This window comes from Dermacentor variabilis, chromosome 4, assembly GCF_050947875.1.
Source record: "Dermacentor variabilis isolate Ectoservices chromosome 4, ASM5094787v1, whole genome shotgun sequence".
Taxonomy (NCBI): Eukaryota; Metazoa; Arthropoda; class Arachnida; order Ixodida; family Ixodidae; genus Dermacentor; species Dermacentor variabilis.
The window spans coordinates 45,724,209-45,751,668 of NC_134571.1; the positions used below are offsets into that span (position 1 = coordinate 45,724,209).

The window sequence follows — 27,460 nt, forward strand, 5'->3', positions numbered from 1 at the left end:
CGTCTGCACGATGCCGTCTGCACGATGCAGTCTTCACGATGCCGTCTTCACGATGCCGTCTTCACGATGCCGTCTTCACGATGCCGTCTTCACGATGCCGTCTTCACGATGCCGTCTTCACGATGACGTCTGCACGATGACGTCTGCACGATGACGTCTGCACGATGCCGTCTGCACGATGCCGTCTGCACAACTTATACACATGCAGACAGCCCTCGCCGATGTCTATAGTTTGTCTGGTAACTCGGCGACTTGGCAGAGTCTTCGAAGGATGAGAGGATGAGCACACCTCGGTGAAAGAACTACTGTTGTGTAGTGGGTTGCAAAACCGTATACAGCAGATTGAAAGGTCAGGCCAAGCTCTCGCTCTTTGGAGTCCCTAAAGAAGAAGAAAGGCGCCGGGTGTGGGAGCTCAATTTTCACTGCACCGATCGGCCCTTTAGAAGCCACCGACTCCATTTGTGAGCTGCACTTTGATGCAAAGTACATACTGAGGCCTTATGTGCATATCATTGAAGGCTAGGAAGTATCTACACAGCCACTAGAAAGTCTGCGCTTCAGTCTGATGCGTTACCCACAATCTCTTGCCGTATCTTCCGGAGTATCTCTATGAGCAGCCCACACGCGAGCAGCCCATGGAAAAGAGAACGGCCTCACATGCAACATATGAAGGCCGGTCGTCAAAGAGAACGCACCTGCTCTCAGTTGAACCGTCATTGACATTAGAGGCATGTGACAATGGAAACCTGCGCGAGCTCGAAGACAGACAGCAGGTAACATCCTTCCTAATTTAAACTAATATAAACAATGTGTTTTGCTTTATTGCCCCAGGGGACCTGGAAAACCAACTACGTCTCAGACGTATGATGAATAAAAATAGGGGGTAAAAACGGCTATTCCGTAAATATTCTCAAAACACACAATTAACCTACAAAAAAATGTGCTGCACGTAACGAATAATGTGGCCTACATTCTCCCTAAATGTCAAATTGCTGCAGTTGTTAGGGCATTGGGGAAATATTGTTAGCATTCAATATATCGCCTTGAGAAAGGCAGAAAACGACGGTTTACCAATTTTTATTTAACACCTAATTAAGTCACACGGTGGATTTATTCCTGTACCTCGTCCAGACCATTCCTGTACATGAACCCCATTTCTTTGCAATATGAGCTCTGAATTTCATTCCCTCACGACACAGTAAAAACACGCACATAAGGTTTAAAAAGGAAAACAACAAACGCGATCCATCTGATTGCGGTCGTGCTTGAATGCAACTGCAACGCTGCCTTCGAGCGCGGCCGTGCTTCTCTTCGGCACCCTCCGACGCTGCTGGCCAGCGCCTCCGGCGTGGCATTCAGAAGGCGATGGTGGCGCCATCTGTATTTTCAATAAAAAATGCCTCAGCACAGAGCCCTCATTGGACCCACTCTCCCAATCTAGTACACTAGCATTGCCCTATCGACCATCGCAATCATTCTGAAAGACCGAGACAAGCTTGTCAAGCTTCACCAGGAATTGCAACTCACTCCTACGAGGAAATGGCTGCGACTGGGAAACTTTCAAAATGTGGACAAAATCTGGAAGAGATGCCAGACTGCAAAATCTTCCCGTGTCTGGCCCACTGCTCCAAGAAAAAGCCCGCGAATTTGCTGATGCGTTGATATCACTGGCTTCAACGCCAGTGCCGGTTGGCTTTTTCTTTTCCCCTAAAGGAATGTAATAACTTGGCAGGTAGTCTTGGGCGAGGAAAAGGCTGCTGACAGAGAAGGCACGGATTCCTGGCGCAATGATCGTCTTCTAGAGGTGGCTGAATCATACTCTGAAGACGATATTTTTAATGCGGATGAGACTGCATGTGTTTATCAGCTCCTGCCAGAGAGGAGGATGCACTTCAAAGGGCAGCAGTGCAATAAAGGGAAGAAGTCAAGTGACAGTCCTACTATGCAGCAATGCAACAGCCACGAAGAAAATTAAGCCACCTGTCATTGGCAAGTATGCGAAGCCTCGCTGCATGAAAAACGTCATGTTATTACCGTACAACTACCACACCTACAAACGAGCCTGAATGACCAGAGAACTCTTTTCCGAGTGGCTCATCAAACTCGGCAACAAAATGAGGCGGGATGACCAAAGACTTCTACTGGTTGTCAACAACTGCTCTGCTCACATTGTGAATGTTAGCCTGACGCACGTTCGCTTGGAGTTTCTGCTGCCAAACAACACATCCTTGCTGCAACCCCTAGACTTTTCGTAAGGAGAATTTCGTAAGTGCCTTGTGCAGTGGTTGATTATCAACCTCCACCTAAAGTAGCCGACTGCAATCAATATTCGTCAGGCAGCGGAAATGCTCACAGGAGCTTGGTGAAACCAGAAGACGTCCACCATTAGCAACTGCTGGCGAAAAGCATGACTTGTCAAAGCGCCTGTGAAGCTTGAAGATGATCTGGAGATCATCCAACAACCTAGGAGACCTGTGGACCGAGGTTGCAGTACTGCTGCCCACCATCTCTTCCTTCAACGACTATGTGGAAAGGGACAGCGCAGTGCTAACGGTGGCAGAACTGACAGGCAAAGAGATTGTTAACTGGGTTCATGATGTCGCCTGTGACGATGACAACCCGAAGGAAGATGACTGTGGGTTACTGAACACAGAATATGAGATCCTGTCGAACACCGATGTTTTAGTGCACGTGAACAAAGTCCGCACTTTCATCACTTGGTGTAATGACATAACCGATGAGGTATTGCACTGGATGATGTAGACACATTCCTAATCAGTCGCGTGTGCTGCACATACCAGAAGGAAATCACTAATTTCTTCAAATAAAGCAGCTTTGAAGCGAGTGAAACACTTTTATTGAAAAAAAGAAAAATTATGGGGTTTTACGTGCCAAAACCACTTTCTGATTATGAGGCACGCCGTAGTGGAGGACTCCGGAAATTTTGACCACCTGGGGTTCTTTAACGTGCACCTAAATCTAAGTACACAGGCGTTTTGCATTTCGCCCCCATCAAAATGCGGCCGCCGTGGCCAGGATTCAATCCCGCGACCTCATGCTCAGCAGCCCCTTTTATTGGAAAGTATGCTTGTCTGCTCATGCGTCTACTGCCAAAGTATGTCACTTTCATTCCTAGGTTTGTCCACTGGCTTATAACCACAAGTTTTTCATTACAACAATATTTCAAAATAACGAACAACTTTCAGCGGTCGCACGTGATTTATAATATCGAGATTTGACTGTATTATGTATGTATGTCTGCAGATGATATCCTTCTTGTTTTGTATATTCCTTTCAATATTTTAAGTATGCCTTTTGTTCTGGTCTGATGCCCATGTATGTACGTGTGTGGTTCTTAATTTTTTTTATCTTTCACTGTTTCTTTGTTTCAAGGTTGCCTTCTCCTCCAGTCTTAAAGGGACATTAAAGACAAATATTAAGTTAAGCTAAAGTGATAGATTAGTGCTCGAGAATCTCTAAGGCGTCAATATTATTACGAACAGAACCTTAATAATCGAGAAGTCGTGGTAAATGCATGACATGATTAGAGACTCCCCTGGGACATTCAAACACTGGCCCGATGACAAAAGCACTGATCAGTTAAATTCTGTCACTAGTAGTCAACCACTCGTTGCACAAAACATCCTCGTATTGTATTATAAGACGAAATAAATTGCTACTTGTCCAGTTCTATTTCATGTTTAGACAAACAAACTCATTGAAATTACCCTTGACAACGATGTGGGCAGTCAAATGGTTTAGTTTTCTCTCAACTGAGCACCACCCACTCTTTTGCGTTTTGGTAGTTATCGTGTAGTGCTGCGCTGGTTTTGCTGGCTCGTGAAACTTGCACAAACTGCAAATAGTAGAGAATTCAACTTCCATGTGATGGCGCCAGATGTCTGAACAGTCTAAACCACTTGGCCAAAAAGCAGCGGCAATCCACCACTCTGACTTTATCTGTCTTGGCTCGGTACTGAAGTCTGTTGGGCGTCGTTTCCCTCACCGATGGCAGCAAAGGGCGATGATGGCGTATGCGATGTAACCACTCCCCCGGTTGGGTGGCGGGAGATTTGAGTTTCGAGAAAGGTATTCGGACCCTTCGGATGCAATTTTCTCGTAAACTAAGCCTTTTCTTGGCACAAAACAAGCATTGCGAGGTTTCTGGAATGGTATTTAAACAGTCCACGTCGACTTAGTATTAGCCTTTAGTGCCCCTTTAAATCATTACGCAGTTCTGTTTTTTTTTTTCTTCATTCACAATCACTCTGAAGTGGCCAGTGTCAGACCTCAGCAAATTCTGCCATGGAGCATTTTATTTCCTGGTGTTAACAGTGCAAAAAATGTAGATGGGGACACAAGACTTTTTTGTCAAAAAAAGTGCCGTAAATTCAGGGCTGCGATCATTATGCGGTTAAATTTCCAGCGAAAAGAAAACATTTTTTTTTCATCCCACTGCGGGACACCAAAAGAAAAATGGCGGCCAGCAGAGCAGGCCGAACGTGCCGAACACGATTTTTTGTTCTTTTTTGTGAGTACATTACGTACATTGAAACAGTTTCTTCCGTATCAGTAATGAGTAATATTGCTAATATCGGCAAGTCTGCGGCAATAACGCAGCCTTGTCCACTTTGAGGGGACAGAAACAGAGATGGGCATGTTCAGCTGCCAGTAACACAGAAACACATGGCAGGTATGCTGAGGAAATTGCGGCCATTTGCCTTCACTAGTACTATCCTAACACAATACGTTTCCGCTAAGGGTGGGCGAATATATTAGCTGTGTTACAAGCATTGGCGTATGAATAGGGTACACTTCTAACGTATCAGTGTAAACGTGGCTACTATCGTTGCTGCTCATAATTTGTTGCGTGCCCACGAATGCAGACAAGAAGAATTGAAATGTGCCTTTTTTGTTGTTGTTGTTGTTGACCACAACCTTTATAAAGCCTTCAAATAATTAAGCCAAGGCAAGTTTGGTTCTAGCTTTGTTGTTTCTTCATGTAAATGTGGAAAGTGATGAAAGGAATAAAATGGGGCATATGCTTAAGAATGTTTGGTGTGTGCAGACTGCTTGGTATGTCTTGAAGAGACGTTCGTGTAGCATTCAACAGTATTCAAAAGATCGTAAACGTGATCACCATTAGGTAGACTTGGCACACAACACATCACTGCAGCAAGTTCAGGGTGCGATCATTACACGGGAAACAATAAAAAAAATCCAATTTTGACGACAAAATTTAGGGGTGCCATCGTTACGCGAGTGCGATCATTATGCAAGTAAAATAGTGCATCGTTTCCTTAATAAGCATTTAGGCAACCAACAGCACTAAGTGCTGTCCAAACTTCAAAAAAAAGCTCGCTAACGTTCACTTGTTTCCGAATGTATCCGGTGCACCGCAAAGCGGTAGCACATTTCGCATGCTACCCAGCTGCGGCAGGCGGCGTAATGGCAGCCATTGTAGCAGATGACACGGATGTCCTCACCTTCAGCGGCGCACGTGGGCATCAAGGCACCCTAGTATATGAATGACACCAACCCCAGAACTCTTTTCGCGCCTATTTACGCGTTCACCATCGCGCACAACACCGCGTAGGTCGTGTGCCTTCGTAACTGCACAGTTGTCATACATGATCGTGTCGATAGCAACCGCGGTTTTGTCTGCAACTGCAGTAAACGGCAGTTTTGTTTTGACTCAGTGTGGGCATCGGCTGCACATTCAGAACCGCAAGGTCGCCGTCCATGCTTGCCTTGACAGCGACCGTGGTTTCATCCACAGCGGTTGCGGCAAACAGTAGTTTCGTTATGACAAGCTTTCGAGGATGAAGAGCACTGGCTACATCGTAATGGACGGCAACTAGCTCACTGGTGAAAAAATAATCTGGATGTGCGCGCAGTAGTAAAAAAGCCCCTCTCAGATGAAGATGTGAGCCGCGGCCGCCCTGCGATGAAAGTCGCGAGGCCTTCACCACTGCGAGCACTAATCAGCCATGAGATGACAAGAATTCCAGCTTCCGCACTGCTTTTGTGCAAAATAGAAACATGAATGGCTCATTCATTTAGTAAACAAAGGCATGTTGACTTAGTTAGCATTTGTTTGTTTTCTTAATAGCCACAAGAATTCGACACTCAGTTGATTCGGATAGTTCCTTCGGTACCGTGAAATCTGAATTAACGATGTTTTACTGTACCACAATAAACTCAAGAGTGTGCCAGTTAGCCTGGTGCAATCGCTGAAGGCCATACAATGGCCAGTGTGACCAAAACCTGCCATATTAGCCCTTTCAACTGTGTACTCCTCCTGGAAATGCAAGGAACCCTGCTATTCCATCTGGTCCTGTTGAGTGCTCAATTGACTCAGCTTTCTGCAGAACGGTCATAGTGTGCGTGTGCACGTCAGTAGTGTCTGGTACCATGAGACCACTACGTCAGATTTCAGAGACGAGAACAGTCTTTTTTTCTAAGGCCGGTACAACATAAAACTATTCTAATCTGTTTTCATTCCAAATCTGCCATTAGCCCTCTGTGATAGGTCAAAATGGCTCGGGCTCCACCCATATGTGCTGGACCCGAACCATTCTGACCTATCTGGGAGGGCTAACGGCCAATTTGGAATAAAAACGGATAGGAATAGCTTTATATTATAGAGCCCTAAGTGCGAAGTTGCACTGCACTTTGCACGCTTCTTGAAGCGGTTGCATTAAAAGGTAATGTAGTTAACCATTGTTGCGCTCTCAAGGAATTGAGGCTCCCTGGTGTAATTACTGGGTCAACAGCTATTTGATAAGGAGATAAAAATGAGACAAATTTTCTGTCAGTACTCCTTTAAGAACTGGTGGTGTCTTAGGCAGCAACTTACACGAAGATGCTTCGGTCGCAAGCTCTACAGTGTGGTTGGAGGCAGCTCTGTCGCAGAGTGCCGCCTTGGCCATCATTAGATGCAGGGCTCGGGCAGCAGCCTCATTTGGCGACAGGCGATGCAAGCGGCCGCTGGAAGCACAGTTCTCGTTGGAGCAGCCCTCACGACCACAGCCCTCCGTCAACTGGTAGTAGTAACGCTCTATGAGTTCTTTTACTGCCAGCTTCCTACAGGAGAGAGACGACACAGGTGTCAAGTCAAGACTGTTGGGAACTCTGCATAGGTTGGTTGCTGATTGGAGTGAGCATGCACGTAATAATGAAAATGAGGAGAAAAAAAGGTAAGTCTTGCATTTGACGCTGCACTGACATTCTTTGCACACAGAGTCAAAAGTGCAATTTTTCACATAGAACTAGTTTTCAAGTAAACAAGCATTAAACCAGAAGAAAACTGTACACAGATGCAAAGGACATGTTAGAAGTCTTGTTAAGTGAACCTTTCGTGAAGAGGTTCTCTCGTACACACGTTCTACACAATGTGGCACACACGCCAATAATCTCAATGAGGTACCTCACATTAGCATGCAAAAAGTATGGGTGAGATTGTGACTTAAGGTTAGAGCAGCAGGCTTGGAGATCTGAGGTCCTATCCAACCATCAAACATGTAATTTGTTTTCTGTGTGACCACAGACAGCAAGGTCTGAGAAGCTTTGCCAAGAAAAAAAATGATAAATGCCTGCATTAATGGGAAATCTTATGAAGTGCATTCCTTGTTCCAAAACTGTAGACTTTTGTTAAGGTGAGCCTGGTGAGGTTACATTTTTGGATATGAGGAACAATGCATGAACGTTTAGATGGTTTAACATAGGCTCAATGCACAAAAAGCCTGCTTAGCAGACGCCACGAAAGTGGTTAAGCCACATTTCCGCAGTTGCAGCACCTGCTACTTGGCTCAGGGAAAGGCCCGGATTGGAATACCTTGCACATTGGGGACATTGCACAGGAGATAAAAAAACCGGTAGTGATTACACGTGACGCAGCTTATAATGCCCAGAACACTTTGCTGCATTTAAAGGGAGGCTAAAGTCACACAGTAAATCAGTTTCAACTGATCAAACAGAGTTTGAAAACCATATACTTGTTGATTTTTAGATATAAGAGGTTGATTACTAAATAGAAAATGAGGGTCAACGCTTCTTTATTTCTTTAACTTTGCGCAATAACTCCAGTGCTGGTACTTAAGTGTGATTTCGTGGATTTCAAAGTACTTTATCATATGTGGACTGTTGTAGCTCGGTAAAAGTTCCTCAAAATGGCAAAAGTTCAGTCTTTAGAGCCCTTAGAACACAATGTAGTATATATTTACAAACAAAAATTTACCTAGGCCCAAGCAAACACTGTCAAAATCTATGATGTCACAGTGAGCTGGTACGGAAACTTCAAGGAGGCAGTGCCACCTGTGTTCTATTTTTGTGCACTTTCTGCCTTACCAGCCATCTCGTCAGGATAAAAGTGGCTTTATTTGGTATTATATAAGGGTAATTTACTGATACACTAAAATTATCTTTCTTTTTAGTGCCCTTTTAACCTTTTGCCAGGCAAGGGGAAATTGTGGCTTTTGTTAAACTTAAGTTAATTAAATTATGAGGTGCTACATGCCTGATTATGAGGCACGCCTGATTAATTATAACTACCTGGAGATATTTGAATTCTGTGATTTTATGTGCCAACACCACAATTTGATTATGAGGCATGCCGTAGTGGTGGGCACCGGATTAATTTTGACCACCAGAGGACCTTTAACATGCCCCCGACGCACAGGACATGGCGGTTTCTGCATTTTGCCCCTATTGAAATGCGGCCTCGACGACCGGGATTTGATCCCATGTCCTTGTGCTTAGCAGCACAACACTGTAGCCGCTAAGCCACTGCGGCGGGTCCCTGGGGATCTTCAACGTGTACCCATTGCACAGCACATGGGCATTTATACATTTCACCCCCATTGAAATGTGGCCGCCATGCCATGGCTGGCATTTGATCCTGTGACCTCATGCTTTGCAGCGCAACATCGTAGCTGCTAAGCCACCACAGCGGGTCCCTGGGCATCTTCAATGTGCACCCAATGCACAGTACAATGGCGTTAGGCATTTCGCCCCCATCGAAATGTGGCCGCCGTGGCTGGCAATTGATCCCGCAACCTCGTGCTTAGCAGCACAATACCATAGCCACTAAGCCATAATGTTGCATTTCCGCTTTTGTGACAGCACACTGGTTTGCACAGTCCCAGAAAGCAATGATTTCTCAATTTCTGAAGAGTGCATAATATTTAATATCCTGCAAATGAAATACACCTATCTTTTTACAGCTGCCTTTTGGTTCTAATGCTGTTTCATGTTTTTTTCATGGATATTTGGTTACACCAGTAAGAGTGCGTTTTGTGGATCACTTTTGTTAAGCGCAACTTCCGATAATGCAATCAAATTTGAATTAATGAAATTAAAATTTGGTGTTTTACATGCGGAAACCCTGATTTGATTATGAGGCACGCTGTAGTGGAGCACTCTGTATTGGTTCTGACAATGCAAGATTCTTTAATGTGCCCCAGATGCACAGTACATGGACATTTTTATATTTCACCCCAACTGAAATGCGGCCGCGGTGGGTGGGATTTGATCATGCGACCTCATGCTTGGCAGCGCAATGCCAAAGCCACTAAGCAACCACGGCAGGTAAATAAATTTTTACGGTCCCTTTGAGTTCACTTAAACAGGAGTCTATAGTACTGAAAGTGAAATGCGAGTGTCATCAAGTTTATATAATTAAGCAATACTTCTGTAAAAGGCTCATGCTTAATAAGGTCAGTATCACATTTCTTATTTATATTACTAATGAATTGTTCTCATTATTTTTGTTCGGTGCTTTCAATAAAATTATTTTAACACGGTTAGATAAGTTACATGTACTGCATTCAGGACACATGCATGTTGTGAAGTCTCATGAGGCAATTTGAACAAATGTACTATATAGAAGTTCAGGTGTTTTTGAAGGGGCATATATGCCTCAATGGAACGATTACAGAATGATACAACTGAGACTTTTGCATGCGTTGCGTGTGCATGATCGACCATGACACAGCATTGCAAGGTACAGTTTAATAGGTGTGCTTAGTATCTCCACTCCACGCCCGAAAATGATACGGCTATTATTGCATAACAACTGTACGTGTCGAGACTGTTCACAGTTATGAAAGTTGGATCCCAGAACACGGTGCTAAGCGGTATTTTTACTAGACAGCCACTTCAGCGCGGGTTATATCACAAGTTGAATGCTTGTGAACTTATTGCGCTTCCTTAACGCCATATCTGCCGACAATCGTCAGGTACGGTGTTATCGGTTCCAACGCTGCTTGTGCCTTCAAGGCGAAAACTAAGGCACAGAGGTTTTAACCTTGGTTCAGTCAATTATGCGCGAGCTTCACCTCGCCCGGCCATTGATAAGTAATAGACCTAACAGCGCATGACTACCAGGCAATGTACCGTTATGCCGTGCTGGTATTCGAGGTCTATGGTAAATTGTTGTCAAACGTTAACGGCAATAATTGTCAACCATTGCTGAGGCACAATCGCACTGGTTGCTAGGCACGACCGCAAGCGCGAACGCTAGCGAGCACAGGGAGGACGTACGCTTCAATGCAAGTACACCACTGGTACTTGCGTCAAATGAACGAATATGCAAAGGCGTTCCTGCGCGCGAAATGCGTTTAACAAGACGTCTCACGAAGTTTATGTGTGAAGTGATTAGCACGGTCTAGATAAGAACAGGTGGAAGACTGAATTAACTGACTTGGAGTTGTCTTGGCCTCCGGATGCTCGTCCTGTCTCCCTGTCTCGGCGCTTGTTTGGATTCATAGGTCCCCAGTTTGCAGTCGCTTCCTTTCAATTCATCAAGCCTGGTCCTTTTCAGAGCATCTGATCGACAAGCTTTGAATAACAACTGGAGGTTTCCTTTCTTTTAATGACAGCGGTGCCTGATCAAGGGACGTTGCACGGCTGCTATTTGCTGCGCGAAAATAAAAAAACAAATGAACCGCAAGCAACGGCTGATGGCGCAGTTGCGTAACCATTGCACACAACCACAACACGCGTCTCATGATGCTGTCAGTGGTTCGGTAATATTTTAAGGCCGCAAAATAATATTACATAATGTACACACTAAGTGTGATGTTAATTCATTGACTCCAGCAGATTACCTGCTTACTTGCGAAGTCATGCATATTTCTTTCTGTTTTTTTTTTTTCTGTGCGAAAGTGTGGTCTGTGGAGAATGTGCTGAGTATTTCACCGCCTGTACGTTTCCTCGGCCATTTGCGTTATTTCTCTTAAGTGCGCTCGCAGCCGTTGTCGATTGAAGTTATTCTATATATGATAGTTCAACTTTATCTTAACTAAGGACTGATGAGATGGATAATGATCACTCTTAATGTAGTGTTCTTTTGGAGTTTTCTGCCACACGCAGAAGTAAGGTAAGCTTTGCTGAATGCGGTTAGTTGCGTCTTTAAAGAATACAACACTTTGTTTACTAGGAAGGCACGCTTATAAATAGTGGCATCAACCAAGATTTGTTGATCGGGTTTATTTACTGAGGATCTTTACGACTTTGCCAACTACTGTTGGTGGCGTAGCACGAGCACTGTCGTATCGAAGGTCAGCCGCTACGTGCTTCGAAGCATGTTTCGCACTTGAGCTTTGTGGGTGTGCAGCAGTTTGTTGCGAGTAACTAGCGTCCTTAACTCGCCCTCATCGTTCTTCATTTTGTTGTTGTTGTTGTTGTTGTTGAACACGATAGCAAGTTCCTTTGGTGTCGACGAGTCACCGACGTCAAATTTTTTGCTATCGGAAAGAAAAATCGGATCACTTCACCCGACGCTACGTTGCGAAAATCCACTCTTCGCATATCTTGTAGCCGTTGGTTTTGCAGATCCGCACATACCACCTTTACGGCTCGTTGCATCTGTAGCGTGCGATTTAGTGCTTGTGTAAACTAGAGCTGCTGTTTAAAGGTAAATTTTAAGTGTGGACAGGGGTGTGCGGTCGTTCTCACCTGTTTCTTTGTTTTCAGTCTCTGACATGACTAGCACAAGCCGCTTCGATGCCGTTTACCGGACAGCTTTATTATCAAAATATTTCATCAAAGGTTGGGGTAAGCCGGACAATCTTAAAAGGTAAGGACCGTGGATCACTTGACTTTTTGTTAACGCCCCAAAACCTGCAATGTATGATAGTTGCGGATAGCCGCGTGCAGCTGTATTTCCTTTCTATGGCGAATTAAAGTACATAGTACTCTTAGGAAACTTCTGGACACCGCGGGGCTAATTTTAGCCAGTCATATGAGTGCTTGCGCAAGTTTTTAGCAGATAATCACACACACACACATTTTTTTTCCAAGGTTATTCGACTTCAAGAAGAAGATGACGGCACGTGAAACATGCAGCCAACTTGTACCTCATGATTACCCTGTCATGATCGACAAGGTATGTATGGAATTCTCTTATTACCTCATAGCATGCTGCAATAACATACTTCACCACCATACGACTGTGTTACGAGGTTCATGGGTTTCAGTTTATTTATGCTTTTGTTCGTTGTGAATGTTTATAAATCTGGATAGTTGTAGCTAGTGAGAATGCAGGAGGTTCTGGTAACTCTAATTGGGTATTAAGCTTTGAGTGAATGACAACCATCGGTTACAGCTTGCATTTTTGCATGCCTGCAAAAGTTTGTGGTTAGAACAACAAATTTTTTTCACCATTGCAAGTGTTTTACTCTGCTTGGCTATAGAGCTGCATTTTCTCTGACTAGTTGGATCTATTCTGCACTTGTGTAGATTGAAGACCACTCAAATTACCGCATCTTAGAGGGCCACCTTGTTAGTCCTTTAGTTCAATACCTGCCTGAGTGTGTGCCAAAGGAATCGCATAAAGCTTGGTAAGTTGTGACACACCTACTTCCTTGGTCATTTTAGCTCCTTACTCTTGACTTAGCGATGCTGAAAGAACCTCATTTTGACCAGGTTCCAAGTCCTCTTGCCAAAAAGATGGGTAACTGACCCACTGAGACCTGTTTGCATACACCTTGCCGGAACAGGCGACCATGTGAGTGACATATGTGATCTTTAAAAGAAGCAGCCACTCATATTGACTGAGCAGTACAAAAGGAAGTTGCGAGAGAATGCACAGAGTGAGCCCTGATCCTTTAGTGATTTCTTGCCTACTTTTGTAAGCGTTTTGTGACGCATCCTTTTGTTTTGCAAATGTAAAATTTAGCACAGAGGCTTTTCTGTATTTACACTGTCTAAATCTAGGCTTTTTATGGGGCCTGAAATTACGTTGCAGTTGGCCTTAGATTAAAAGTATTTTCTGGCTTAGACTGTTCAACTTCTGTTTAATGATCAAATGCTCCATTAACAAGACCTAAAGCTTTCCATTTGCGAAGGAGTTGTGTTTTAAGTATTTCTTGTTCTTCGCACAGTGACACGAAGATGCAGTTTCACTCTATGCATTTACTGGTTGCTATCAGTGCATAAGAGTTAAGCTTTGTTCTTTTACAAGTCCACCAAGGTTGTAAATTATATCGGCCTTGTTCAGATAGTTGGCACTTGAGAGCCATTTTTTAGAGGCCACATAGCACGCTTAATTATAAAGGCTCGGTTTACCAGACTGCGCATGCGGACGTGGCAGCATCACACGAACAAGATAGATAATATCTTTTTGAAACGTAAAGGCCAACTGTAATTAAATTTAACATTGGCTAAATAATGAGTGGTATATACTATTGAAGCAATCAGCAAAAATTCAGGACGCATAATGGTAAAATGCGTGCACCTGGTGGCTAGTGGGTAGACCATGACCTCCAAAATTCGCGGCATGCCATGGGCATCACCCAATCTCCTAGTTCGTGCTGAGGAGTCACACTTATTCTGAATGTTCCTGATTCTCGATCATTCCCAACAAGCTGCTATGCCAATGTCTTTTTGCAGTTTTGGAATGAAAAATGTGTTTTTTCAAGCCATTCATGACATAGTCACACATATTTAAATAATAAAATTTTGGGCAGAAGCTGCTCCATTACTAAACCTTCTCAAACTAGGCTTTTTACGTAATGCAAAATTGTGTTGCCGTAAGCCTTTAAAGACACAAAATTGTATGTTGCAAAGACTGTGCACTCCTCTACTGGTCATCGCTTTTATCACTTTTGTGCTAGAGGTTAGCTGTGTTGTGATTAATATTTCTGTAAACTCTTTCCTCCTTGCAGTATTTCTGGAGAAGAAGAACTTTAACATGCAGGCCTCTGCTAAAGGAAAATGGTATTGCTTCTATAATACTGGAAAACCCTTTTTATATCCTTTTTTGGTTGCATTGGTATCTTGCATAACTACAGCACTGAAACCTTGTTGATACATTCTCCTGTGATATAATTTCCAAGTTTATATACATTTACTGTGGACAACATTTAAAGGCTTCATGCGTAACACGAATTTGTTTGTTTTTCTTTCCATTTATCACATTTGCTTTTCAAAAGGCGATGTGTCATTTTATAGAATACTTTATTTAAAAAATCCTGCAGCATTACCTGTTATTCCATAAGTGATAACATAAGAAGCATGTTTTCCATACCAAAAGAAAAAAGCTAGAATTTTGAGACAGTTTGTCTGTTGTGCTTCATGCATGCCTACTTTCCACATGGCAACACTATGCAAGAGAAACACTTATCAACTGGTGTCAGGGAGGATGCAACTAAGTCTAACAGGAGTGTCAAGTTTATCCGTGATTAGCTAGAATATATGTTTTAGCCTTTGTAGCTAAATTGAGTGTAGCTTATCACCAGCAATATGAGTAGTACAACCGTATTGCCTCCTGTATATTTACTATGTCTAGGGGGGCCCAGTGACTTAAATGTGTGAGAGCCACTGCTGCGCCAGCACGTTTTAGACATTTTTACTTTTGGCATTGCCAGAGCACTTGTCGCACTCTGTGGTCCTCTGTTATTTTCAACTGCATTCCCCTCTTTGGCACCCATTCTGCAGGCTATCTGTTTTACATATTGGTCTTGTGTGCAGCTCCATTTCTTCCTCATAATCTTAACTAGGATATAACTGGGTGCCTGCATCGGCTTTTCTGATACGGCCATCATCCTACTGCTTCAGTATTACGATTTGTCAGCATGCGATGTTCCTCCATGGCTTGTTGAGAGAAAAACCTTAACATGTGAAAAATGGTCTAAGAAAACCCAAGGACCAAGTGTGAGTATGTCTTTGTTACTTTATTAAAATATGCCACTCTTGTACAGCCTAAAGGGACACTTGGGGCACGCAGTGAACTGCTTATGCATATGGATCCCTCTTCAGAAATTCTTTCTGCCTTTTCTTTCCTCCTACCCTCTCTCTCTCATCCTTTTTTGTGTGTGCGTGTGTGTGTGTGTGGAAAGAAATGTTGCATGTCAGGGAAAACACTTGAGACATTCTCATTTTCTTTCTTGAGCATTTCTTTGAGTTTTGTGTCCAGGACATGCAGGAAAACAATGTTTTGGGACAGACTCTTGGTAGTGTTTGTGATCAGGTTCACATTGGTAACCTTGTGACGATGCTGTAGGTGCCACTAGAGGCAGCAGACATCTCGTACAGTTGTCAACGAAATTGTTTCTTACTAAGTGCTAATTTATAGTGTTTATATATCATGGAGCTTTTCATGTGAAGTACTTGTTGGCAATCGGTACCGGAGACCTTAGTGTTGTACACAAAAGGGTGCATCCACATATCTTAAAGCATGGCAGCCGCAAGGGACACTTGAAACATCTACTGCTTCCTGTCCCATTTTTTTCAGGGATGCACAGGACAATTCTCACAATTTTGCATCTGATAATGCCTTTATGCAGCACCATTTTGTTCATTTTTAGTTGGTAAAAACCAGCCTTTTTAATGACATACTGGCTGTCTGTATTTTTTTTTTTTTTTAGGAGGCCATCTAACAATTTTTTAAGTGCAGTGTTGCATATAGAATGCATTAATGTATTTCAGGCGGTCAAATTTGCACTGCGTATCTGACATCTTTGTCATGGGTGGCTGCCTTGTGCTCGAGTCAATGGCCCTGCTTCACTGGTGTGAACGGGAGGGCTTTGGACCGCTTGGCATCACAGGCATTTCTATGGGTGGCCATGTGAGTCTTGCTGCCATTGTGTCTGCCATTTTATTTCAGAGGCTAACTGCTGCACTACCTGTTTGTTTGCTTGTTTGTGTCAGTCCAGATGCAAAGTTAGCCTAAAGCTAAGCTTGGACTTGAGTTTAACTTAGGGATAACTTGGTGTTCTGCTGCTGGGCACAAGGTGATGCAGTCAAATTTTGACTTAGTGTGTAGTTGCATTCCATTAAGAGTGGAGTGTCACAGTGCTTGCATACTCATTTTTGGGTGGACGTTACTGAGCCCCAGTTTGTCACAATCAATCTGTCAATCAGTCAGTTTCAAAACCTCACTTATGTGGCCTATAAAAGTGAAGAAAGTGCCATCGAAACCGTTTAACTGTTATGTTTCTTTATTAGCACATTCCCTTTTATCCTCTATACTTTGTTTAACATGAAAAATGGCAAGCTCAAACTGTGCTCTTTGTTTTACATATGGGATGCACTTGTAAATGTTTAGAAAAGGAAGGAACCAACTAAAAAGATTTAAAACCATTTTAATGTTTCGGCTCCCCCATTGGAGCCTTGTCCACAAAATTGTTAATCAGGCTCGCGTCGTGAAACCAAAACTCTTAAATCTCGGTCTGTGTCCTGGCCCCTTTGCTTTTACTATTTTACTATGTATCATTCTGACCAGGTGGCGGCTGCTGCTTACTGCACGGCCATGCGGACGCTGTATCTAGAAAGCGATGTGCAACGTGGCCAAAGTGCGCGCCCGCATGGGCCTCATCTTCAAAGCGATCTGCTGTTTGCAGAGTGCACATATTGTCGGTGTAGCTTCTTATGCGACACACTTTCTACGTTTCGTTCGCGTTGAAACAAGAGCTGTACGAAGGCCAATTCGCTCGCTGTTACTGCCGCAATTCCTCACTCCAGTATTTTTCAGCGAGTTTCCACAGTCATCGAGCAAGATGTGTTTATGTTTACCTGTGCATGCATGGCACCGTGCTTGTTAATTTAATTAGTAAGCAAATGTTTACAAGTTTATATGGCCAATAAAGCTACTATCCTTACTTTGCGTAGCTGTCTACTAATTTGCTGTCGCAATTGATGCTTCGCCTTGAGGGCGAAACCATTTTTTTTTTTCTCCGCGCCGGTTGGCGTGACTTACGTGCGGATGGAGCAAGAGCCATCTTGACGTCAAGCACGTCGGACCGCGTTCGCCGCATCCGGTTACGTTGGCTGCGCCAGTGATTCGAAGTATAGATGATGATGTTCACGCCAACATGCCGAACTGTGTGTGCTCACGCCTAGCGGACTATATACACGCCTTAACCGAGCAAATTTTTCTCTGATTTTCATTAGTTGGAATTTTCGTAGCATCCCCGCAGAATTCGAATTAACAAGCTTTTACTGTCATTTGTTTTTACATTTATTTTTTCGAACATTTAGTAGTTCACACTTATTGAAGTTCCCCATGGTGTCCGAATTATCGGTCATCGACTGCAGTAGTCATTGAGTGATTACTTATGGCCCAATGTTTCGGACCCATTGATTACACGGGCATACCCGTGCCACAGAGATATGAATTGATAGGCGCAATGTATAGAACCAATATAACTTTATTATTCCTTTATGAATGTTAATATTTTTCAGTTTGCATTGTAGTGATCTTTCAAATTCTAAGGTTTGCAGGTCTGGGGGTAGGTTGGCAATCTATCAGGTCAAGCACTTACTACTGGAGCCAGCAGAAAAGCTCTGCCAAAAGTGTCTGTGGTAGTCTGAATTGCTAAAATTTAGCTTGGGAAAGTTAGTCACACTACATAAAGTAGTGAGCATGTATGCACAATTGCCTGTCTTAATCATGTGGCTTTTGTGTGTGTGTGTGTCTGAGAGAGAGAGGACAGCTTGCATAGGGGCTTTGCATGTTGTGATTATTAGTTGTACATTTTCACAGATGGCATCCCTTGCTGGGGCTAATTGGTACAAACCCATAGGCATCATTCCCTGCCTTAGTTGGACGACAGCATCGTGTGTTTTTACGCAGGTAAGCCAACAGTTTTTTTTTTTCATTTATATTGGTTAGCTCAGCCTTCTGTAGTGCAAACAGGACAAGATACGAAGAATGAATTACATGTATGAATGCTAAGTTCCCGTGTTTATTTGCTATGCATACATAAATGCGAACGATACAGAATTATACATCTTCTATATGACTAAAACAGCACTCTCAAACTTTTGCAGTTTGTCTTGTTCATATATGGCAACTATGCACTCGCCAAAGTTCTTGTTGCTGTGTGCATACTGTATGACTTCATTTGAGCCAGCAATCAAACACTTGCTCAAATTCGGATTCATCGGATTCAGTGTGCAATCAAAGTGCAGCAAGCCCTCGTTAACTCACTCTGATATCTCGAAATAGCGGTTCAGTAGAAATTTTGTTCTGGCCATGGTGTTGGCCTATGTTTTTCACCTTTGGTGTCAAACTGTTTCTGCGCCAGACTCCGGCTATCTCGAAATCTTAGCTTCAGAAATATCGAGGAAAGGCGACAGGGCATTGTTGGCAGCATCACTTGTACTCACTTTTACCCCGCGGCAGCTCGCTAGCTGAGCCAAATGCCGCACCGGGCCGTACTCCTCGCTTATCTTTCCCCCTTCTTTCTGTCTATCACCGCTTGCATGCACTTGCTCTGCTGCTCGCTGACACTTTGTTGTGGCTTCACCCAGTAGCGAAAGCTTTTTTTTTTCCCCTCTTGTTTAGGATGCTATGACACATCAATATGGTCACTGTGTATTAATCGTGACATTGGGCAAGATGACCGGCACTTTTTAGCAGGCAGGATCAGCCCATATGCTGTGCCTAAAAGAAGCCAGCACGCTAGCCCACAGCATTTCAGTGAGATAGCAGCTTGATAAGGACGCTCGCTGCATGCTCCCGCTACAGCGAGGCGACAATGCCGCATCACTTGTGAGCACATGTTAAAGGTGTGACAATTACAGTCTTCTGCAGTTTTGGTTTCCTAAGTGAAATTGTCCAGCATACATTACGATGCAACAAGTATCAGCGTCGCTTTTTGGATGTCTGGAAATGGTTATCCTCGAATTACTGGCTTTAAATATTGCATTAGAATCAATTGTATTGACCCTGTGCCAAGCATATTGTCTTAGCACATTGCCAGTAATGCTGTTGCCCGTGGATGTCGACGTGTCCAGTGCCGATACACGAATACTGACCGAACATATTACGGGCGATATTTTGGAACTGCTCCATGTGGTGTATATATGGCCAGAGTGCTTCTATTGATGATTTATTTATCTAGAAACTCTGCTCATCCCTTTCGATTCCCCCCCCCCCCCCCCCCCCCCGTTTTTACAGCTTTGAGTTAAGGGGGGTTACTGTAGTCTACAATGTATGCACAGATCTTTCCCAGCAACTTTGTGTTAATGGACACTACAGAAAACATCTAGCAGTTCTTTAGTAAGTAAAGCTGCAGTGTGCCTAACAATGCAGTGCCATTTCACTGCAGGGTGTCATGAGTGGTGCCATTCCATGGGAGCTCCTACAGAGCCAATACTTTTCGGACCACGTTTTCCGAGAGGAGATTGAACAACTCATCCACACTCCCGAGCAGGTGAGAATGGAATGGGCTCCTCAAGATCACCTCTGTTCACTAATGCTGATTGCATTTGCACACAGGTGTTCTTACACTATGTCCATGTAGGACAAGTGCTGGCACCCATCAAGCCTCTGTCAGGCAGCCTTGCGTAATGTGTGCTGTGCAGTACTTCATTTGACTTTGAGACCCCTGCTTTACATGAAACTAAAGTTGTTCAAATACAAATAGAATAATCTTGGCAATTGGATTTGGGAATTGACTATTGAAATTGTCAAATATTCATTTCTGTTTGAATATTGTAAATAAGAACACTTAATATATATATATCTTGAGAGGGAGAGACCACTGTAGAAGAGCTTTGGTTGGTGCAAAGATGCACCAGTGCCAATGTGATTGCTCAGTCATTCAATAAGATACTTTGCTTGTAGGCAGTCTATGCATAAATTTCTTGTCTCAATTTAGGCAAAGGAATTTAAAGAGGTCCTGAACCACATTTTATCGAAGTTCAGGAATGCATTTGATGTTGAAATGGATTTTTTATAAGTTGGCTCGACTGTAGCAGTTTCTTATTTACACGTCTCTCAGCTGACTTGTCCAAACCACGTCATGCCCAAGTCATAGCACGTCAAATTAATACAAGTATTCATCTCTTTTGGTGAACTGACTCAAACTTCAGAATTTCAATATTCGACCACCCCTAGATAATACACAAGCTGTAGGGCAATAATACAGTAGACTTCATTAACTAGATACCCACCTAAGTCCCAGCCGGCACCCATGCATTTCCAGAGGCCCAAACTTTCATTATTTCGATCCTGAAATTAGCCTTTGCCAGATAATTCGAACTTGACGTTGAATGGCTGTTTGCACACCTTTCATGTATAATAGGAACATTCTGCATGTTTTGTGCAAAAAGGGTGCATTGTAAGGCAACATATCGGTTCAGTGCAGTCAGCACATTTCATTAGTAGGCAATGGGCCTGAACCAAACACTGTGAAGCGTCATCACATATATTTCAATATATGCTTCCGACCGCCTATCCACAGCAACGCAATCATGGTGCTGCCTCCTGTAACTCAATCTAGTGGCCAATATTTGATTCCAAGGCTCACCATACGTGGTGACAAACTAAGAATTCAGTACAAACTCGACCCGCTAAACCACACTGCGCTGGTGCTCTCGTGCCTCCATACTCCGAAACATAGTTCTTGAGAGATACTAATATTCAAAGAAGTTAGCCTCTGCTATTACATCACAGGAATGAGATAACAGGGTTGGCTGGTGCATTTATTATACAAATTCTCAGAGTTCAACAGGCGGTGTACTTATAGTTGATTTTTTATATTATCACCGACCATAGGCTCATTCCTCTGTCTTTCCAGAATGCAGCATTCAAGGCTGGCCAGAAGTTTGCTCGTGACTTCTCATGCAGCATGGAGAGCTACAACGACGTCTCACTGGCGCTGCAGTCGAGCCCCGACGTGCGCCCAGCGGAGGCACTTAATTTCATGAGAGGCATCATGGACGAGTGCACGCATCTAGAGAACTTCTCGCGACCTGTGGATCCCAGCCTCGCCGTATGTGTGACAGCCACCAGGGATGCGTACGTGCTTCGTGAAGGGCTGAAACCTCTGCCCGAAATCTGGCCTGGTTGTGAGGTTCGCTTCGTTGACTTTGGCCACGTGGCTGCATTTCTGTTTAGTCAGCACGTTTTCAGGTGAGTTTAGCTGTGCAGTGCCCGAGACTTGTAAAGCCCTGCCTGACTATAACAGAAGTGTCAAATACATTGAAAAATCAAGAAAATTGATCGTCATCACCACCCTGAAATTTTTGTATGGTATCAGTTGAATCTCAAGACTGTCAACTCAGGTATATAGATTAGTAGAACAGCAAAATAAATCTATAATTTGTTTAGTCATGCCTTAAAAAGCAAATATTCACTCGCAGCTCGAAATGTGTATTCCGACAGAAAAAATGTCAAAGCGACAGACACATTCTTTATGCGCATGCACGTTTTGACCAATGGCTTGGCTTGGCCAGCCAACTTGCCGATCCTGTGACGACACCCATCGCAGGGTTGCATATTAACGATAGCGCAAAATGCGTTTATAATTTAGGGTTGTTAACGCGCCATGTATTCGCATGGCATGCTGCCAGTAGGCCAATAAAATGACAGGAGACTCTTTTTGGCTGACCTGTCAGAGATTTTATGCTTGCACTTAATTTGCATAGACCCAGTTGCATTTTTTTTCCTCACAGATCTGTGTGCACGCTTCTAATTAATATCTGATATAACAAAGGTATTTTCATGTCGGATGCGACTTTATTATAATGAGGCTCGACTGTATTGTGTTTTGTGCACTGCAAAGTGGGATGTGGCATTTGGGGCTGTATTTTGTAACTGTCAATTCATTTCCCATTATGTTCACCCTTCACCACTGGCTCAGATGCCTCTGCATCAGTTTTGTCACCACAATCAGCCACTCATCATGGTGGATAAGAACTAAAACAAGAATAGGATTGTTAGAAAATAAGGTGTCTAGTCACTTTACTAAAGTAGACTTCTTGCATTGACTGTTATGCAGCCAGCTTTCATTCAATTTTTTTTTAGTGTAGTTTTGTTTTTGTTTTTTCCTTTATTTAGTTACTTGAACTGTGTCTAAACAGGAGCTCCAAGCTAAATTCCCTGACAAGGCCTCGACACCCAAAGTTAACGTCTTTGTGAATGTTTTGCTGGTAGCCATGCCGCGGACTTTCGTACAATGTTCTCGAGAGGTGGTGCATGACAATCTAGCCTTCTCCTTGCAGAAAAGCCATGGTCGACTCTCTGGAGAAGACAAGCTTAAGGTACTACGGACGGTCACTCTTTGAGAGGAAAGGGGATGCTCCCATAGAAACACGTACAACTGCACTGCATGCCGAAGAGACGAATCAAAGGGCTACAAAGTCTGAAGCCTAGTTTTGATCTCATAGTGGTGTGGCTAGAATAGACCTGCTGTATATTGTGCAATCACTGCGTTGAAGTTTTTATACCGTCTGATAACCACAGCCTTTCACATGATTGTAAACATAAATTGTGTATGAAAAGGCACATTTTTGTTATGATTACACTGAAAAACCACTCGGTCACCAAGATTTTGCCACTTGCTAGTTCATTTTGGAGCATTAATAAGCTGATAAGTGATTACCAAAGCTGAATTTGTGTGATGAAGCCAAGAACTTTCATGCAGTTATTGCAAGCCATTATTTCAAATGTTCAAGCTTGATGTATCTTGTACATAACAGATCATGTAAATACAATACAGTGCAGTCCACTTACAACGATATCAAGAACGAAAAATTCTATCATTATAACCGATCATTGCTATATATGGACTGTCAATAAAAAAAACTGCCGAACACGCCTTTGTAGTTCCAAAACCAAATTTGCCACGTACACAAAACAATAGACGTTGTAGAAAGCAGGCTGTGAAAGATAAAATGTTTATACCTCTAGACAGCATTAGGCATGCTAAAATAGTCGGAAATCTGCTCTTGCTTTCGTGGCAGTTTCATTTTCACAACCACGGTGTGCATCTTGTCCGGCTGCTACACGAGCACTGGTGGCAGTAATCTAGAGTGCTTGAAATCAGAACGACTTGATCAGAACAGAATCGGAACAGTGCATATAACGGTCAACAATGGGCGATTGGCAATCTTGATGTCACTGCCGCGGTTGTCGTCACAACAATGATCGCCTTGTCGGAGATCACTTTGCAGGAGGAGTTGCCACTATCAGCCCTCAGAAACTCCTCCATTAGGCACCACCTGTTTCACAGTAGTGACAGGCTCCCGTGTTGGTTTCACCCGTGGGGGGGTTTTGCCCTTGATCGGCATGGCCCCTGGTTCCAACCTTGATGATTGCGGCGTTCCCAGTTTTCTTAATCATCTATATAATTGATGGTGTGAGCTGTTACTTCCAAGTCCTGCAAAATTTGCAGCTTCGTCTCAAGCAACACAGCCTTGCGCTTTGTCGGCGCCACCTTCTAACTGGGCTGTCCGCTCCTCCATGGCTGCTACCACTTCTGCGGCGCTCAATGGAAGAGAGAGAGAGAGAGAGATTGTAGAAAGGGCGGGCGCCACTTCACTTTTCTTTCTTCTCTTTGAAACACATGGAGCGCGACCGTGGGTGACACAGTGATGATGATTATTTATTGGCATTCTCTCTGAAACAGGGCAGTGGCAAATAGTCACCTAGCCTGCCTTATTTAATCAGGTATTATACATACACACGAAATGGCTGGCTCCAGCACGCACCCTTGTAAATCTCTTGGTGGCTTTCGCACTTGGCGCGCGGGTGGGTGATGGAATGCGCTACGCAGTAATGGAGGCACGAACTCACGTAGGCAAATTTTTCACCACATCTCGACTTTGTTCGTTTAAGGAAAACGAAGGCATACACATGCCATGATTACTGTATTCTAACGTGCACCCATTTTTCGTGACCAAAAGAAAAAAACCACCCTCGATTGTAACGCGCATCCGTTTACTATGACCTAAAGAAAGAAAAGTCATTTACAGTACCATGCATCTCATTCTTTCATACAGAAATACAACTTTATCTCATTTGGAAAAGAACTAAGATTTCCTTCCGGTGCACTAAAGGTGTGATAAATAAAAAAAGTCGCAGTTCCGCCCGAAAGGCAAAGCATCAATTATGATAGCAAATTAGTAGACAGCTATACAAAAAGTAAGGATAGTAGTTATATTGACCATATAAACTTTTAAACATTCTCTTACTCACTAAATTAACAAGCATGGTGTCACGCGTGCATAAGCGCACAACATGGACATGTCTCACTCAATGACCGCGGAAACCCTTTATCAAAACGCTGGAGTTAGGAAGTGCGCTAGTAGGAGAGAGCAAATTGACCTTTGTGCGGCCTCTCGCTTCAACGCGAACTAAGGGATGAGAACACGGTGCGGTGTGCAGACTGTCTCCATCGCAGATCACTTTCAAGATAGGGGCCGCGCTGTATGTACCAGCTGCTAGAGTCACTGTATATGCCTCCTGCAGGGATATGGCTCCCTGCTAGAGTTGCTATTCTAGCAGCTGCTGGTGTAGAACACCTCTCTTGTTTGTGCCAGTCCCGCACGCGACTTTCTGGAGCTCCGAATGCCCGTGATGCGGCCCGATTTCCGTCCCGTCTCCATACATGTGATCGCTTTCCTTTTAATTGTGGCATCATGATCAACTCGGCATGTCTTTGCAGTCGGCACTTCCATGCTGATAGAGCAAACACAGAAAATGGGAAGACTGACGGTGCAATAAGCTAAGCCAAAGGAGGCATTGCCTTAGCACATGTACTACAGCACATGGAGGAAGCTACAGCTGCTAGGCTCGAAGCGCGCATGAGGCAGCCATTCTCAAATGTCGATGGCAATGTGGTAATGCAGATTTAGGATTGTACTGGATTCTAACGCACATGCAACTTTTTGACCCGTTTTATAAGAAACAGTGCACATTAGATTCGAGTAAATACGGTATTCTGCATGGAAAAGGCCATCCAGAAGTGCAGTGAACAACATATTGTCATTTTTGGGTTTTTTTCTCATAGCTTTAATGCATTAGTTGATACTCTGTAAGTCTGCTCATCGTTATATGTGTTGCCGTTATAAGTGGACTGCACTAGAATAATGTTGCTGCCAACAAACATCATTTGTACATACAAAAGAGTAACTGTCTGTTGTTTTTTGTGCCATCTGTCTTTTTTTTTTATGGAGCTCGGCTTAGTGCATGCCACTTGAGAGCTTGCGAGTGTGCTTATATATTTGAAATGCTGTTTTAGCTGTAAGTTAAAATGAACTGGACTGTACACGCAACCTGTGTGAGTAGGCCTGTCATTGTTACTGTAGAACTGATGTTTTTAAAAAATAAAAGAACTTTACGTTTTCACTTCAAGAAATGTGGTATTAGTTCTCCATTTCATTCTTTGCACTGTCTTTAACCACATATACCAAGGCATGTGCAATCCTGCACTCTCGCTACATTGCTTTACATGAAAAGAGCTCAAGCACTGTAGCTCTTCCGTTTGGTTGACATTTGCAAACTTCTTTAGCTTGTGAAATGTTCAATTCTAAGGGCACCTTCAAGGAGCTGTAAAGTTAACACGAGTAAAAAAAAATTAAATTCTGGTAGTTTACATGTCAAAACCACGATCTGATACTGAGGCACGCTGTAGTGGGGGGCTCCTGCTTAATTTTGACCACTTGGGGTTCCTTAATGTGCACCAAAATCTAAGCACACAAGGGTTCTTGCTTTGCGCCCCCATCTAAATGCAGCCACTGTGGCCAAAATTGAACTCGCGACCTCCAGTTGAGCAGCACAATGCCATAGCCACTGAGCTACTGCTGCTGGTAGCTAACACAAGTAGACGCTCTAAAAGATCCTATGGCACCTCTTACGAGAAGTCTGGAGTGCAAGTATTAAAAGGCATCTCCTCATTCCCGACAAAGCGTTTTGAATGCATGTCATAGTGTTATCATAGTTGTCAGCAATCAAATACAATGCCCTGGAAACCTTCCCCGCCTTAGTGTTCCAACTAGGTACTTAAAGCTGTGCCATTGGGCTAACATGGAACAATGCCCACCATGCTCTGGATGATTATTACTATGCTGAATGAATGATTATTACTATGAATGAACGATTAACTACGCTTATCATTAATCTCTTATACACGGCCGGACATGCTTTGAGTCGCTTCTGACCTCCGTGGGTCATGTGATATTTTCTTTTCACAACGCGATATTGAAACAGATCTAAAAGCTTTTGCCTTAAAACTTAAAAAAAAAAATATGCAATGTGGACTAGCTAGTGCTCATCACCTATAATACCCCGGGTATACAAGCCACTAATTTTTCAGGGTTTGCTTTCATTGCACGACTGATGCACACATCGACGTAAGCTGAAAATAATAGCTCCTCTACAAGCCACTATTTCAATATTTAGTAAAACAGGCAATGGATCCTAACAATCGCGAACAGTGCGATCAAGAGGCTCTGTCTTCGCACATCAATGTTCGCAGCGGACAACAGAATCTATAGTGCTGCATTTCCGACTAAATAACAGTTGGCGACGTGCAAGGTGATGGAGTCCCAGCAGAATATTAAGCATACTGAGGACAACCCCATTTTTATGCAACATACGAATTGCTGCAGCAAAAACGCTGGTGAGCAGGCCGGAAGAACTAAAAATAATGCAGCATTAGGGATGCTTTGATACGAGCAATAAGAAAGATGTCTCACCTCACAAACAATGTTCTTAGAATAAAGTTCTTTTGGCCAATGTTTCCTGTGCAAGCCGTCACGCTTTGCTTGTGGTATCATAAAAACTACATAACCATCTTCAGGCTTCTTGCTGCACTTATATGTGCAACAGCACGGTATAGCACTAGCACAGGGAGCAGGAAACACAGCATACAACTTTTGCTATGCTGAGCTAATGCATCGAGCTGAGGAGAAAAATGGAGCAAGGCAACGGCAGGGAGACCAATCGTCGTGAAAAAAAAAAAAGAAACGGGTGCAAGACCGCTTTTTAAAGGGGGGAGGGAGGTATAACAAGCAAGGGGCGAGGAGGTAGCGCGACGGTGGAAGAGTTCAAAGAGTGGCGGTACTTTCAAATTATCAAGGGACTACTACTGCCGCCTCTAGCGCCATCTGGTACGTAAGAACGCTAGCGACTGCTGAGTCCGTTGTTCCATGCATGGGCATGGTGTGCAGCCTTGTCATTACAAAGCTGAGCCGCAACTAGAGTGCCTAGGTGTTGTAACGCAGA

General features: G+C 43.5%; 2 protein-coding genes and 1 non-coding gene across 5 annotated transcripts in view; 2 read left to right on the forward strand and 1 right to left on the reverse strand.

Moving 5' to 3' along the window:
• Positions 1 to 10,946, reverse strand: part of Ube3a (ubiquitin protein ligase E3A) — a 63,728-nt gene extending 52,782 nt beyond the window's left edge. For both annotated transcript variants that reach the window (XM_075688866.1, XM_075688865.1), the window contains exons 1-2: positions 10,703 to 10,946; positions 6,860 to 7,086 (exon numbers count right to left, since the gene is read on the reverse strand). In XM_075688866.1, coding sequence (XP_075544981.1) covers positions 6,860 to 7,086; positions 10,703 to 10,767 — 292 coding nt within the window. In that variant the 5' untranslated portion in view covers positions 10,768 to 10,946. The remainder of the gene's footprint in view (positions 1 to 6,859; positions 7,087 to 10,702) is intronic.
• A 233-nt stretch (positions 10,947 to 11,179) lies between these two features.
• Positions 11,180 to 25,595, forward strand: LOC142579047 (protein ABHD18). 2 transcript variants are annotated; one of them, XM_075688868.1, is made up of 12 exons: positions 11,180 to 11,380; positions 11,977 to 12,079; positions 12,304 to 12,388; positions 12,742 to 12,842; positions 12,928 to 13,009; positions 14,169 to 14,253; positions 15,129 to 15,156; positions 15,931 to 16,069; positions 17,987 to 18,076; positions 19,557 to 19,661; positions 21,030 to 21,364; positions 22,456 to 25,595. In XM_075688868.1, the coding sequence occupies exons 2-12, from the start codon at positions 11,985 to 11,987 to the stop codon at positions 22,604 to 22,606; spliced, it is 1,296 nt and encodes a 431-aa protein (XP_075544983.1). In that variant the 5' UTR covers positions 11,180 to 11,380; positions 11,977 to 11,984; the 3' UTR covers positions 22,607 to 25,595. The 2 variants fall into 2 exon arrangements, with proteins under 2 accessions (XP_075544983.1, XP_075544984.1); XM_075688869.1 differs by lacking the exon at positions 11,180 to 11,380 and adding an exon at positions 11,897 to 11,917.
• Positions 11,698 to 11,847, forward strand: LOC142580667 (small nucleolar RNA SNORA79). The gene has a single exon (XR_012827813.1). It is a non-coding gene; the product is annotated as a small nucleolar RNA SNORA79 (small nucleolar RNA).
• Positions 25,596 to 27,460: the final 1,865 nt, after the last annotated feature.